This window comes from Phaseolus vulgaris, chromosome 3, assembly GCF_000499845.2.
Source record: "Phaseolus vulgaris cultivar G19833 chromosome 3, P. vulgaris v2.0, whole genome shotgun sequence".
NCBI classification, from domain to species: domain Eukaryota; kingdom Viridiplantae; phylum Streptophyta; class Magnoliopsida; order Fabales; family Fabaceae; genus Phaseolus; species Phaseolus vulgaris.
The window spans coordinates 4,013,632-4,029,091 of record NC_023757.2 but is presented as its reverse complement, the minus strand read 5'-3'; the positions used below and the strand labels follow the sequence as shown (position 1 = coordinate 4,029,091).

Sequence of the window (15,460 nt, the reverse complement as noted above, 5' to 3'; positions counted from 1 at the left end):
AATGGTTCTTATAATATGGTTTAGTTTATATATATAGCATTAAGATTCACTCTTAGGGTCGGTTTAAGGTTATAATATAAGAGAGGTGATGTTACAATTTTTATCTTTTCATAATGGCGTAAGTCTAATTGTTAATTTAGTCTAATATTGTTTATTCAAATTCTAAATAATTTTGTGTTCAGTTATCAGAGAATCTCTTATATTGTTTTAATATATTAATTTATTTCTTAATACAGGACACATTTTTTTGTTAAATATTAATATTGAAGAATTGTTTTGAACAAAGAATCAAACATTACCATTAAAAAAAGAAGAAGCAACGTCTTTAAAGAAATAACAACATTAGTTAATATATTAACTTATCAGATTTAACAAAACAGTTTTTTAAAAATTTTGTTACTGTATATAATAAATTTATTAGTTTGACTTTCATATGCATTAAAGAGATTCTTATCAGTTATTGACTAAACCATTACATATATAATTCAATATAACATAACATATTTAGTATATTATTTAAATTTGATATATATAAAACAAAACTCAATTGGAATGTACATAATTTTATATTGTCAGTTAATTAAAATGATCAGATTTGATTAAATTATTAATATTGGAGTAATTAATTTGAAGTTGCAATTAATAAAGAGTGTTAAAAATATACATTGAATTAAATTTATGAAGAAAAAAATTTTGAAAATTGAAATGATGCGTTAGTCAACTTGACACGCCAAACATGTGTTGTTAACGTTAGATATAATCCGCAGGTGATATGGGAAGGTGATGGTGCATGCCCACAGCATGGGCGAAAACCTGAGCGCAGAGAATCTCCATTGGGAAATACTAATAATTTTGAAAAGCCAAAGTTGGGTGGCCATTGGTGAGTGGGGAGGATGAAAAATTGAAGCTCTTAATTGGTTAGGTGGGACCCAAGGCAAGCTAAAGATGGAAAAAACAAAACATAGTCAAAGGAAATAAGGAGAAAAGAAAAAGAGAAAAAAGAATGCAGCGTATATATAAAGAGATCGAAAGAGAAGATGAAAACAGAAGCACGTACAGACAGCTCAGTTGGTACGTGAGAGCCAGTTTCAGATTTGGGTTACAGCTAAGTTCTTTTCTTTTTCTTTCTTTCAAGTGCTGAGTAATTGCATATATCACCAGAATCTGAAGAGAGTGTAGGAATCCTATGGTGGGTGGAGGAGGAGAGTAATAATTCTGCAACGGAACATGCTTCATCGGTGAGGTGAGGTGAAGAGAGGTGAGTTTCACACGCAAACTCGTAGTGGGTTGGTTTTGTTTTCTTGTGTTTGTTTTTATTTTTATTGTTTTTGGGTTTGTTAAGGTGGGAGTCAAAGGTTTCGTCGTTTTGTGTTGTGTTGTGTTCGTTTTTAATTCGGCTCCTTTGGAGTTGGGTCGATGGATCCGAGGCAGCAATGTGGTCGTGTTTTCTCTTTTCTAGGGGGGTGGATTTTCTCTGGAAAATTCTGGGTTGGTGGGGAAATGGGATGGAAATTAAAAGGGGTGATGATGATGGTGATGATAATGGTGAGTGGGGAAAAGGTAGCGAATCTGATAAAGATGGAGTCTTTGGAGAGAAACACTACTGGGAAATGAAGGACACTGGGAAAAGTGAGAGGGATAAGGAAGGAAAGTAAAGTTGCATATTTTTGGTGTGAAATTAAATTTTGATATGAGGGGAGGGGTAGCGTTAGAGGTGAAAATTTAATGCTACAATATACCCTATTGAATTTGGGTATTGGAGGGTAGGGTCGGGTCTTGGTTTTACTGTTTTTAATGCATTTATTGCAGAAGAAGGTGGAGTGCGTGATGTGAAGAGGGATTAAGAAAGAAAGAGAGAGAGAAGAAAGAAAGAGAGAGAGTAACGGTTGACCATTATGAATGCTATAGTTACAACTCATCCATCATCTCTTAGTACTCTGTGGTTGCTTTTATTATTAGTATTAATTAATTAATTGATTAAATTTTATAACTAGTATATTAGCATATCCCTGCCCTTTTCATCATCCTTAAGCATCCAACTACGTTTACCGACATAGGGAAACTCTTTCTCTTCGCCAGTTTTGGACTTGGGTAAATTCTTTTCTGTTCTGATTTCATCTCACCCCTATGATTGTCTCTCTTCCACTTTCTGACTATGGTTTTGTTCAACCAATTTTGTTTCATCTTTCTAACCAAAAGATTATTTTATAACTTCTGATTCTGAATGTTGCCATTATATTTTATTTTTTAGCACTTTAATCTGCAGGTGAAGTTAGAATTTTCTCTGAAATTGTCTGTTCTGAAGTTTTTGTTCAAATGTTTTTTTTCTGTTGTCAAATCCTTTTATTTTTTAATATGTGAATAGCTTTTTAGCCCTTGACTATTTTATGGGGATAGGAAGGTTTTGGGATCTGAGATAGATCTCTATCGTTTTGACCATGTTCCCTGATTTCCTTCATGCGATTCCAGTGTAAGTTTTCACTCTGCTGGAGTTTTTTTTCACTGTACTTTTTTCTGGTTTTCTAAACTTGTTTATTCTGATGAGTCAGATCTTAATCGGAGCTAGAGGACAAAGTATTGGTAGGGATTTTGTAGGGAGTCATCTTGTTGTGTAGGCCTTGTGATTTAAAATTTCGGTTTGTAATTTTGTAGTTGAAAACTTTCGAAAAAGTTCGAGATTTTTAAACTTTTTTCTTGTCCTATTATACCTTCTGTACCTTCCTTGGATTCTACTTAGGCGAAATCTTTTGCTTATAAAAAGAAAAGGCAGCAAACTGGTACTTGCTTTTTAGTACTTAAATATGTAATTTATACGTTGTGCGGATTTTAAAAGCTTAATATAGAACATGGTCCCCAGTTTTTCTGCCTTAATCTAAACCTTTGTTCTTAGAAATATTGGTAAATTCTTCATTTCAGGGTTTAATTATTTTTTCTGCTTTATTTTATAATTGGAGTCATGACTCGTGACTAGAGTTGGATTCTGTTAAATTTTCTTCTTTGTATGGGAATCATGAATATGGGGTAACAGTGACAGAATCAGTTGTTCTTTTATACTGCAATCCAAATAAATATTTTATGATTTCTTATTGATTAGAGATTTGCTCTTTCTTTTTCTCTTTTTGCTTTTTTTCTTCTGTTTTTGTTCTTTAAATTAAGGTTATCCTTAGGAACAGTAGAGTAGAATCTTATTATTGGTGTTTGGCTTTGAATGCTTCTATAGACCATCGAGTCCATTATTGCTTCCTGTTTTCATTATATGCATTAATTTAGTTACTTGCTAACATATCATTGTTATTGTTTGCTGATTTTCAGAACCCTGAAGAACAGTATAATCAGACTAGTCTCTTTGGTTGAACATAGTCGAAGTACCACCTGTGACTGTTGATGAAAATTTGCCCATGAATTTCTGCCTGTGTGTACAATGAAATTAGGTGACATACTGTTTATTTATGGTCCCTGCAATTGGTTGTTTTACAATATCTTACTGACTTTTTACTGACTTTAATATAGCTTTGGTTGACCATTTGTGTTTTCATCAAGATCGTGACCCCTGAAATGGGACTCTCATACATATATTTTAAATTGGTTGGGCCATGATTCTCAATTCTAATAGAGGGTGTTTTGTTTCTTGATCTGTTTGTTGAATGTGGGTTAAAAGATGGTTCTTACTAGTTCTTTAAAGCAATTATTTAACAATTCTAAACACCTGTTCTCCCTATGATTTACTTAGTTTTAAATGGTATGTGTTTTATCGTCAATCTGTTTACCGAATGTTCTAAATGGTACTGTTTTATTTATTATCAATTTTCTTACTTTTAAAGTGTAGCCTAACTAATTTTTACCCGTATCTTATGAATGTGCAGAAGGAAAAGTGGCTTTTCGGCATTCAAATATTGGTCTTGAGCCTGAATCTCAGTCCTTTGTGTTCATTGACGATGATCGAATTTCTGATGGATACAAATTACCAAACCAGAAAGTGAAGGAATATGAGAATGAAGTGCCTGCTTTTTTAGAGAACACTGGACAAGGTTTAGATTCATTACAATATGACATGGAGTCAGTTGATTGTGAAACAAATGAATATGAAACAAAGGTAAGGGACTTGGTTGAGCCACTATCTCACTCTTCCAAGGATATAGAGTCGTTTATGAAGTTTCCAAATGGTATAGAATCAGTTAAAAGGTCCCCTACTTCACCAATCTCTAGTCCTAGGGAGGGAGTAGAGTCGCTCAGGAATTCTGTGGATGTTTTCATGGTCAAAACTGTTACAGAATGTGAACCACATCCAGAAGTGTGTTACAATGAGAGTAATTATCATGTTGTCAAGGATATATGCATCGATGAAGGAGTCCTTAAGAAGGATAATATAATGGTTGTGAATCCTGTTGATGAAAAAGCCCATGATTTCTTCCCTTTCGAGAGTTACGAAACTAAAGAAAAACAGAAAGACAACACCAGTATCAATGTACTAAGCCTAACACCAACAGAGGGGTCTGATAAGGTTTTTGCTAATCATAATCAGCACAAGGATTTGATGCTCACAGAAGTTTCTGGAGATGTCAACAAACAGACGCCTTCACCGGGAGACAAGGTGTTGTTGCAAGATTTACTCACTGAAGACTCTGCATCTTCTGATGACAAGGGTGAACAGGTATTTAATATGCTATCAAATATTATCTATGTATTTTGTTTGGAAATATATGTTAATCGTTCTTCTGGAAGGATTAAATTTGGCATGTCAATTAAGTTTTCAAGATTGCTACTTGTTTGATTAGATACAGCATTGAAAACACAATGTGTTCATGGAGTCACTAGTTAAGCAGAACAATCTAAGATCTTAATACTTTAAGAAGCATATTATCTAGTATATGAGGTTTCTAGATTGTTGATTGTGTTCCATATCTATGTTGCGACAAACATATCTTTTAGGAGCTTTTATTTCTACAATTATTATTAGACAAGTTTGATTTTTGTTTTGGAAATTGTGCATTTATGGGGTGAAGAATGAATGTGTTATACGTGCAGATCTCCATTGAGCCTGGATTGCACTCCATATCGGAAGATCCTTCTATGGCAGCAGGAGAAGATGAATCAAAGAATGACAGCAAGGCTCCAGAGAATGCAAAAGTTGATCCTTCAGCTCCTGCAGATTGTGGTAAAGAAGAATGCAGGCAAAGTGGTAGTTGTAAATGTGATGAAATTCAACATACAAGCAGGCCAATGGAATGGAAGAGCGATGATCAGGCTGCAACCAGCCACATTCGTCACAGCTTAGGCGAGTCAAGTTTCTCTGCCATGGGTCCGGTGTCGGGTCGAATAAGTTACTCAGGGCCAGTACCTTTTTCCGGCAGCATCTCCCTTCGATCAGATAGCAGCACAACTAGCACACGATCCTTCGCATTTCCTATGTAAAGTGCCACAAAACTTGTTGAGTTGACACCTTTTGCAATGGTCTTTTTGGTAAGTAATCATCCTCACTGATAAGCTGATTTTTTTTCTTCTGCAGAATTCAATCTGAATGGAATAGCAGCCCTGTGAGGATGGCGAAAGCTGACCGGAGGCACCACCGGAAGCAGCGGTGCTGCTGGAGGGGTGGCTTTCTTTGCTGTAAATTCTGAGAGATTAGTTTCCTTATATCCATTTAAACTGTACCTGAGTTTCATGCACCACCCTAGCTGTTGAGTAGTGTGCAGTAGGTTTAGAATGCTCCTGAATGTTTGGAGGCAAACAAAGTAGTTGTTTTAGCTTAGCTTGCTCATGATTCTCTCCTTTTTTTCTCTTTTCCTATACATGGTTTCATTGATTTTTTATTTTGTTTCAATTACAAACAATTTGCAGTACATATTAGTTTTTCATCTTTTCATGTATAACTGCAAGCTTTTTGAATTAGGTGGCTAGTTTAATCATTGAAGCCTCTTGATTTGGATATGAATCTAAATTTAAATGTTTCTCATGTTCTTTTCACTACCAATGATATCCAATTATGGAATTGAGAATAAAGAATTTTTGTTTGAAATTTTCATCTATGTATGCATTTTTCTTTAAATTCCATGGAACTGGTTTGCAGGATTTTTTTATATATAACCAAAATGTGCCAATATAACTGGAAATAGAGGATTGAACCTTAAGGTACATTTGACTTTGGAGAAAATCTGGAAAATAGATAAAATAAGTAATTTGCTCAATATAAGCAAAAGAACAAAAGCTTGTGCCAAGAAATTTTGAAAGCCATTTTGAATGAGAGGAAATTTTAGAGTATTTTTTTTTGAATAATTTAGTCGTGTTTTGCACAAAATTATTTTCAATGTGAGTTTCCACAAAATTAATTTTTATGTAGAATTGAAAATTTAACTGTTTGGAGTTAAAATTAATTAATTTAACTTGTTACTTTTATTAAATTGATTAGTGTGGTAATAAATTAGAATTTTTAATGAAAATAATATATGGTACTTTAGTTTCAAAAATGATGTCAATATTTCGAGTTATTTTTTTATCAATCAAATATATTTTTATAATTCTTAGAAATTATAAGTTTTAGAATCTGTGATTTTTGAAATTATGTTGTCCGTGTGTGAAAACATTTCCATGTGCACCAAACGCTAGAATGATTATGTTGAAATTCTTTTCAGTTGATTTGATTTTGCAGCATGATGCTTCTAATAATGACGTGTGTGCAGAGCTTGCACACGAGTGAATATAATACAGCATAAAATCATGAATAAATGATTAAGGTTACCCTATACCCTTCTAATTGTATATGCTTAAAAAGTTTTCCATTTTTTTTAAGTACTTCCTATCTTATGCCAAGTTTTTTTATTTACCCTTTTCCTTATGCTTGTTTGTTTTTTATTAAAATAAAATATATATTTATATATTGTAGATATTATATATAATTAGTTATTTAATTTCTTTTATATTATAGATATTATATATAATGTTAATTTGTTTTTAATTCTGTTCATTTTGTTAGTTTTTATTTTATAATGATACATTTAATTCAATGAATTATCTTTTATTTTTTTTCAAAGTCTATCTTAGTAAGATTTATTAAACCTATCATCTTATCTACTATCGCGTTGTTATCAGATCATCACAATATCTAATTTTATGTATTAGATGTATATATCTTTATGCGAAGAAGTTTCTTAGAGATGACTAAAAAAAAAAGTAGGGTATATAAATAAAGTAGATTTAGTAAGATTGAGTTTCAAGTCTTTCTAAAATTTCGTCATTTGTGTGATACACTTTATTCAAAATTTTCATTCATTTTATTATATTCATTATATATGGAGATATATATTGGTAACAATATGTTGTTATAAGGTGATTGAAGTTGTTGTGAATGATTTTAAATATATCTTAATAAGGTTTGTTGAGCATGTCATCTCATTCGTTATTAGGTTGTTATTGGACCAGCCAGAAATATTTAGTTTCAAGTACGAGATGTTTATGTCTTGATGTGAGGAGGTATGTTAGAAATCTCACATCGACTAAAAATAAAGTCAATTTAAAATAATAAAAATAATTCTCACATTTTAAGTCATTTTAGTAAGGTTGAGTTTGAAGTCTTTAAAAAAAAAATCATCATTACTATAATTCAGTTTTGTTTAAAAAAATTGTCCATTTCATTTCATTCATTATAGTAATAATATTAATAGTAGTTATAATAATGAGAATAATAAGAATATTATTATTATTATTATTTTCAGCTGAAACATATCTGCTAGTAGCATTGATTTTTAGTTTTATCTATTGTTAAAATGTGGTATGTACTTTGCATATTATTCACTTTGTTTCCTTTTTCAATTGTGATAATCTTGAAATGATTTATATTTAGTTTTTCCACCTGATTAGGTTTGGCACATGGTTGTGATTGCAGTCCATGGAATTAGGGTGTGCATATGAATGGTGATGAGATAAGTATGCATAGGTTAATATCCCTAAATGGATTCCTATGTGTAAATTCCTAAAATAATAATAGTAAAATTGAAAAGTTATACTAGGTGTTTCTTTCCGAATCATGATCATTCATTAACTTCTTCCTTTCCACATTCCTCTTACAACTATTTTATTAAGAAAAATAATCCTAAAATATATGTTTTTAATCAAGAGTTTATTCTTAGTTTGCATGGGAGTTTGGAAGAACAGTTATGCAATTTAAGTCAGATTTTTAGTTTATTGTAAACGCCTATCAATTAAGTCAAAAGCAGTTAAAAGCTTCACAGTTAGAGATTTTTTTTTATATGGTTTGGAGTATACCAGTACTCCTATTTATTTCATATTTCATTGCTCATAAAAAAACCAAGAATAATAATAAAGAATGGTACCTTGACACACCTATTCATTAAAAACATCTACTTTTCTTAATTTAGTGTATTACAATAAAATAATATTTATACAGTTGTAAGATGAATATAGAAAAAAAGCGGCATTAATGAATGATATCCTTTAATAGTCCTCCAAATTAAAAACCTACTTTTATGTATATTCATTGGCCACTTTATATCAATGCCAAAAGTATTCAATGGTGCCCCTCTTTGAAAATAAAACCAAAGTCTATTTTGCTACATTTGTTTTTCGAACAAAGAGGAGATATTCTCACCCCTTCTCAAGCTTTTTTGAATGTGCAAATTCATTTGTCAATTGCCCTGGTTTATTTTATATTAAATTCTATTTCTATAATAATATAAGTTCCCTCGAATAATGCTACCTTTCTATAATTTTTTCTTAGTTTTCTTACTTCGAAAATGCGTGTTAAAATAAATTACTACGGTTACTCTATATGTTATGCCTATATATCAACAATTATATTAAATTATTGACTTATTTGATCTACATGAAAAATATAATAATTTCAATATTTTCCCTTAAGTTGGTGAGTAAATATCATGGACTCCCAACTTGTTTTGTAAAGTCACAAACTAATATTTTCCAAGAGACACTACAAGAAAATGATGAAATAGAAACCAATTTTTAGAGACCAAAATAATTAGTTGCAATAGTAACTAAATTAGATACCATTTTGAAAACTAAAACAAAAATTGGTTTTTAAATTAGTTTCTATTATTTTCTATTATTGTTAAATAGTTTCTAAATTAGTCTCTAATTAGCAACCAAGGTTTTAGAGACTAAATTTAGAAACTAAATAATTGGTAGATAAAACATTGGTTGCTAATTAGATACCAATTTAGAAACTATTTAACAATAATAGAAAATAACTAATTTAGAAACTAATTTTTGTTTTAGTTTCTAAAATGGTCTCTAATTTAGTTACTATTGCAACTAATTATTTTGGTTTCTAAAAATTGGTTTCTATTTGATGATTTTCTTGTAGTGAGATTTAGTAAATATATATGCTAAATAACAATGTGAAGAGACATGTGATGGACTTATCATCCAAGCTTGCAACTTTTTTCCGTACGATGTAATAGCTTATCTCGATATGCTTTGTACGCTCATGAAATATAGGATTTGCTGCAATATGGAGTGTCGTTTGGTTATCACAATACAGGTGTAGGCAATCTAATTGAAACCTTGAGGTCTTGCAGGATATAATGTAACCATGTTAGCTCCAGACAAGCATTTGCCATGGCCCGATATTCTGCTTCGGTAGATGACTTTGACACATTGGTTTGTTTCTTATACTTCCAGGATACCAATGAATTTCCTAAGAAAATGCAATAGTCACTGATTGATCTTTGAGTAATACGACATCCTCCCCAATCTGAATCATAATAGTATTTCGTCTTAAGATCATTATCAAAGGGAAGTAATAATCTTTGTCCGAGTGTCCCCTTGATGTACTTCAGAACCCAAAATGCTGCATCCCAATGTGTTTTGCGAGGCTCTTGCATAAACTGGCTTAAAATTCTAATTGAGTAGATAATATCTGGCCTTATGACGGTGAGGTAAATGAGTCTTCCAACTAACCTGTGATATTTAGTTGGGTAATATAATAAATCATCATTAATAAGAGTGAGTTTTAAATTTTTCTCCATGGGGAACTTCTCTGATTTTGCCCCAGTTAGACCTCTATCATCCAAAATGTCCAACACATATTTTCTTTGAGACATAAAAAATGTCATGTTTAGACTGAGAAAAATTCAATTTCCATAAAATATTTTTAGTTGCCAAGATCCTTGATTTGAAAATGTTGAAGCAAAAATTCCTTGAGATGCTTGATTTTGACATCATCATGTCTTGTTAAAAGTATATCATCGACATAGAGCAAGATAATTATGAAAAATGATCAAACAATCTTGGTAAATAAAGAATAGTCTACTTTTGATTGAATCTATCCTTCCTTTTGAATAGCCTTAGAGAAAGTAGCAAACCAGTTTCGGGACACTTGTTTTAATCTATACAAGGACTTATGAGCCAACAAACCAGATTTTTCCCCTAACAGCGAAGTTCGGGAAGAAGCTCCATGTAAACAGTTTCATGAAGGTCACCGTGCAAAAATGTATTTTTTATGTCAAATTGGTAGGTGAGCCAGTTTCTAGTAGTTGCAACATTCAAAAGACATCGTAATGTCGTAAGTTTAGCAGTAGGAGAAAAAGTCGCAATATAGTTAATCATTTTCACTTGTGTATAGCCTTCGGTTTATATTTACAATAGTATACCAAATAGTACAAGGATATAACCAAATAGTACAAGGATATATTTGACTTTTTGAAATTATATAGAAGTCCAAGATAGACCAATAGAGGTGTGGGAGAATTCGCCTCACGCTTTTTACCTATAATGTCTTCTTTGAGATTTTGGACTTCGAACTCAACCCAACTTCTGCAAAGGGTTTTGCTAATTTGAGACACAAATTCACACTTCTTGTACACTAGTTGTAGTCGTTAGGTCTTATTTCTCAAGGATATATGAAAGAGTTTCTACAAATTAAATAATGGACTTATTTAGATATGTTTTTCTATAACAAAAATAAAAATAAAATAAATAAAACAATCTCCTTAAAAATTAAAATTAACTAAGGCATAAACTAATACATAAAAATTCTCTTACAAAAATTTTTAAAATTACTTTTTAATTTATACAACTAATTTTAACTTATTAAAAAAATAACTTTTCAACTTAAAGTGCTTATAAAAGAATTTGTCAATACATAAATTAATTTGAATTTATAAGAAACCTTAAAAAAATATGAAGAAACTTGTTTTAAACACTCCATAGTGGTGAATGCAAAATATCACATAATTTTATATTTGGGAGGCACATTTGGACAAAAACCTAACCTCTCCTAAAACAGCGCGCCATAATGTTTCATGACAAACGTTGCATGTGGCCAGCTTCGAAAAGCTCAAGTATTTCTCGGACGGTGATGATGAATATGTGTTTTGACTATGAGATGCAAGCTTCACATAAATTTAAGTCATTTTTTTGATTGAGTTTGCAGTTCCCACTACAGTTTCTAACAAAACCATGAACAATACTTGCATGAATGTTGGTCCACTTGGGGGAGTTTCGAGAGCCTTAAGTGGTTGTTTGGTGGAACAATATAGTAACCACGTACACTTGTAGAACTGTTATGTCATGTGAATCATCGTAGAAATTTCAGTTTACTATGTACGATCTTCACTTCCTAGGTACCTTTAGTCTGCTAGCTAGAAAGTTCCATTCCCATATGTTTCTCTCTTTTATGTGAAAAACGTATTACCTTGAGTCAAAGTATTTACTGTGTTTTTCTTAAAATAGTTATAATAAGTTTCAGAATATAATATATGATTAATTTTTATTTCAGAATATATATGTTATTGATGTAAAATTGAATATCAATTAAAAGAATTAGTTATTCAATGTAAGAATATATGATTAAAAAAATGAGTAAAATTATACTTGTCAAATTCTTCCATATTTATACTTTTGTCCCTATGGAATCAATGTACATATCAAAGGAATATTTTGCAATCAAATTAGAATAGATATTAAGAACACATAAAAAGAAGTATGATATAAATTCAAGAAATCAAATAATCAAGACATATGTGAATGAAAAATCTTTTTAACACACAAATAGGTAAATGAAATCAAAGAATGAATAAAAAATTATGTAACTTTTACTAGAAGCTCTCCAACTCTCAAGTGTAAGTTTGTATATATACTCAATACTCTTGCAAATAAACACTATGATATGTTTAACGAGACTTAATATTTACAACAAGTGAATAACATGTACTCAAATATCAAAAGGACTTCATAAGAGGTGTAATGGGGTCAAGGTAAAAGTATGTAAAATGGGGAAAAAGGACTTAAAAACAATAGAAAATATATAGTAGCAATGAGGGATATATCAAAAAACAAATGTAAGCAACATGACAATTCAACTCCTCTTTTTATTTCAAGACATCATTCTTTTTATTGCTTTTTCATGCGATAGATAGTGTAATTTGTGCATTATAGACAATCTACATTTGTATTTTTATTTTTTTGTTTTAATATTTAAGATCCTTGGTATAGATGGTGAATGAGACCTCTGAGCAACAAGGTGAAACTGGAAGGGTCAGGGGGGAATGAAGTGGGGATAGAGAGGGGCCACAAATGGGTTGTGGTTTAAGAGGAATAGTTGTGGGTAAGAGGCCTATACAATGTAGATGGTCTAATGAGGTTATTTAATATAGGACTGTCAATGGGTGGTTGTGTGGGAAATTTTCCTAAAGGGTCGGCTAGCAGGTTGATGTTGATGGAGTATGAGCATTTAAGGTTATGCTAAGGTGACAATGAAGATGGTTCAGGTTGGGTGGGATGGTGGTTGAAGCTTTGACTAGACTGTCTAGTTATAATAGACGGTCTAGTTGAGGAAGGTGATGGAGTGAGAAGTAGGTTAGGAGGTGGTGAAGGTTGCAGAGAAGGGTGTCTAGTGCTAAGAGAGACTTCAACCTCTTGCAATTTTGTTGAACTAGATGCACATTTATCTACTATAGTTGAGTTGGAGCATTCTGGCATAATGATTTGTGTTAATGTGTTAGTATCAGAACTTTCATTACAACTGTTATAACAATGTAAATCATTAGACAATATAAAGTCATCTATCTCAACATCTATATAGTTAGTTAGATTAGAAAAATTAAAATCCCCTAGAAACTCAAGCACATTATCATTCTCAATGTCAATATGATACATAGAATTATTTTAACAGGTGTTTCACAATGTCTAGGGCCTCTGATGACTATTTCACGACAAATGTACCGAGTCAGAAGTAATAATTTGTCTCAATGTCGAACCCATAAGGAACGATTATTTCACTGAGTATAAGAATGTGTACAATAATTTGATTTGAAAGATGTTGTCATGAGTTTGCATGAAAATTAAATAAAAACAAAGTAAATGATTTTGATGATTCAATTAAGAAAAAATGGATTGGGGTTAATCCTTCTCATTCGTCTATATTTTTAATGAATAAAAACATATAACATTACATCTTGATTAACATTTATTCACATATAAAAATCATTCATATTGATTCCTCGCATACAAAATTATTAAGAATGTCTCCTAAATATTGATTCCTAGCATATGTATTAAAACTCTTTATCATTACGAATAGATGTTACAAAAGCAATTAACATTTCAAATTTATTCTTAGCATTCAAATATGTTAAGCATTATCATTCAGGTCAGATGCTTAAAAGTAATTTCCAGTCAAATATAATTAAGGATCAAAATCATGAATAAAGATTCAAACTTTAAGAATAAAATGACAATATCAATCATCAATAAAGATCAAAATATTATAAATGAATATCATTTCAATACATAAGAGTTTGAACAAATTACTCTCAATCCCAAATGGAAGAATTAGCCACTCATATTGACCATTACAAGCATGGAAAGCAAGAAAAGAAAATCCACGATGTTTCTCCTTGACGACTGCCTCCTCTAGGGTCTTATATCTCTGAATATCCTCCCAATGTTGTTTAAGGTTATGCATCATGCCTTCTATTTAACCTTATTGGGCTTGGGTTAAGTGAAATCTCGCTCAAGCGAAATATTGTTTGATTAACAAGTTTCACGAGAAAAAATCCAACTTCATTAGTGTGAACTTGCTTAAAAGAGCCTTGGGCGAGTTCCTCTAGAGTGATCTTGTTTGGGGTAGTTTGGACGAGTTTTCAATGTTCCAACTTTGTATTTTCATTTTGTCTTTAACTTGTTCATTTTGCATCTTCCCCTAAATTCATGAAATTAACACAAACTTGGGAATAAATCATTCATATTATCTTATAATCCAAAAATATGTAAAAATGTTCAAATTCTTAAATTAGAGGTTGAATTATAACTTTATTAACAATTAAAGTCCATAAGTGCCTATCTTTTTCAATGAAATATTATTGAATTATGACACTTATCAATACATCACATACCAACATGATTCTTCTTATCGCAACCACATCGTAGTCATTGCAAAACCTAATTTTCTCTTCCTTCCACATCATACCATACAATTGCCCTTATTTGTAACACAAATTGGAGTTTTTGCCTTACATTTCTTTTTGCTCTCCATCTCTTTTAAAGGTGGCAATGCGGGGCGGGCTAGCCCACAGTCTGCTATGAAAAACGTGGGACGGGCTATTTTAGCCCGCTTATTCCCACCTCACATGACCCACAATCCGTGTGGGCCAAGGAAGGGACGGGGCGGGTCAGCCCACATAATAATAAAAATGGTGTTTCTTCCTATACCTCTTCAAATTTCTTTATGAACCATCAATTTCAGAAATCAAATTCTAAAAGTCAAAATAGTTGTTCTAGATTCGAGAAGGTAAAATAGTTATTCCGAAAAGGTTATTTTAGAATATTTTTTTTCTCTTCTAAATTTTCATTTCCAAAATTTACCTTTATGTTACGGAAATTAAATTTTGAAATTGACGAGGGCATAAAGAAAATTGATGGGGTGTAAAAAGAAACACCTTAATAAAATATAAAACATTGTCTCCTACAACTTTTATTTTCTATATATATTAAAAGTGAATTAATATTTTTATTTTTGATGAAATTTTAATTTTTTATGCGAGTTAACCCCAGACCCATGTGTCATCCCTTTTGCAGGACAGACCAATAGATTGAGCCTGCATAGATTGAGCCTGCATTATTTAAACAGAGCAGGCCAATCTGATCCGTATTTTATGGACCAATACAGGATGCGCCAACTCGCATTACCACCATGTAGTCACTTTATACGTGTCTTAATGTACAACCTTATAAATCTTTATAAACATTCCACAACAAAAAAAAGAAGTTAAAAAACTATAACTAAAGATAAAATTGAAATCGAGTTTCTATGCATGAAATAGAAAATTCCCATTTATTAATTATATATTTTATCACCTTTAATATGCATCTAAGCATAAGAAAGAAAGAAAAAACAAAAAATATTATTTTACAACCTTTCAAAATTTCTTCAGAGTCTCACATGAGTCCATATGTTAGTAAAACATTATTTCTTTTTCTACCTTTTAAC

At 31.3% G+C, this 15,460-nt stretch overlaps 2 protein-coding genes across 5 annotated transcripts; one reads left to right on the top strand and one right to left on the bottom strand.

The window, feature by feature from the left end:
• Window positions 1-876: 876 nt before the first annotated feature.
• Window positions 877-5,953, top strand: LOC137806338 (uncharacterized). Of its 4 annotated transcripts, XM_068606384.1 has the most exons (6): window positions 877-1,071; window positions 1,162-1,258; window positions 3,313-3,431; window positions 3,864-4,651; window positions 5,026-5,408; window positions 5,507-5,953. In XM_068606384.1, the coding sequence occupies exons 3-6, from the start codon at window positions 3,422-3,424 to the stop codon at window positions 5,616-5,618; spliced, it is 1,293 nt and encodes a 430-aa protein (XP_068462485.1). In that variant the 5' UTR covers window positions 877-1,071; window positions 1,162-1,258; window positions 3,313-3,421; the 3' UTR covers window positions 5,619-5,953. The 4 variants fall into 4 exon arrangements, with proteins under 4 accessions (XP_068462485.1, XP_068462484.1, XP_068462486.1 ...); XM_068606383.1 differs by having other exon boundaries at window positions 877-1,258; XM_068606385.1 differs by lacking the exons at window positions 877-1,071; window positions 1,162-1,258 and adding an exon at window positions 1,374-2,091.
• Window positions 5,954-9,500: 3,547 nt separating this feature from the next.
• LOC137808836 (uncharacterized mitochondrial protein AtMg00810-like) lies at window positions 9,501-10,085 on the bottom strand. Its single transcript, XM_068610114.1, has one exon. It carries the CDS (start codon window positions 10,083-10,085, stop codon window positions 9,501-9,503), a length of 585 nt encoding a protein of 194 aa, XP_068466215.1.
• Window positions 10,086-15,460: the final 5,375 nt, after the last annotated feature.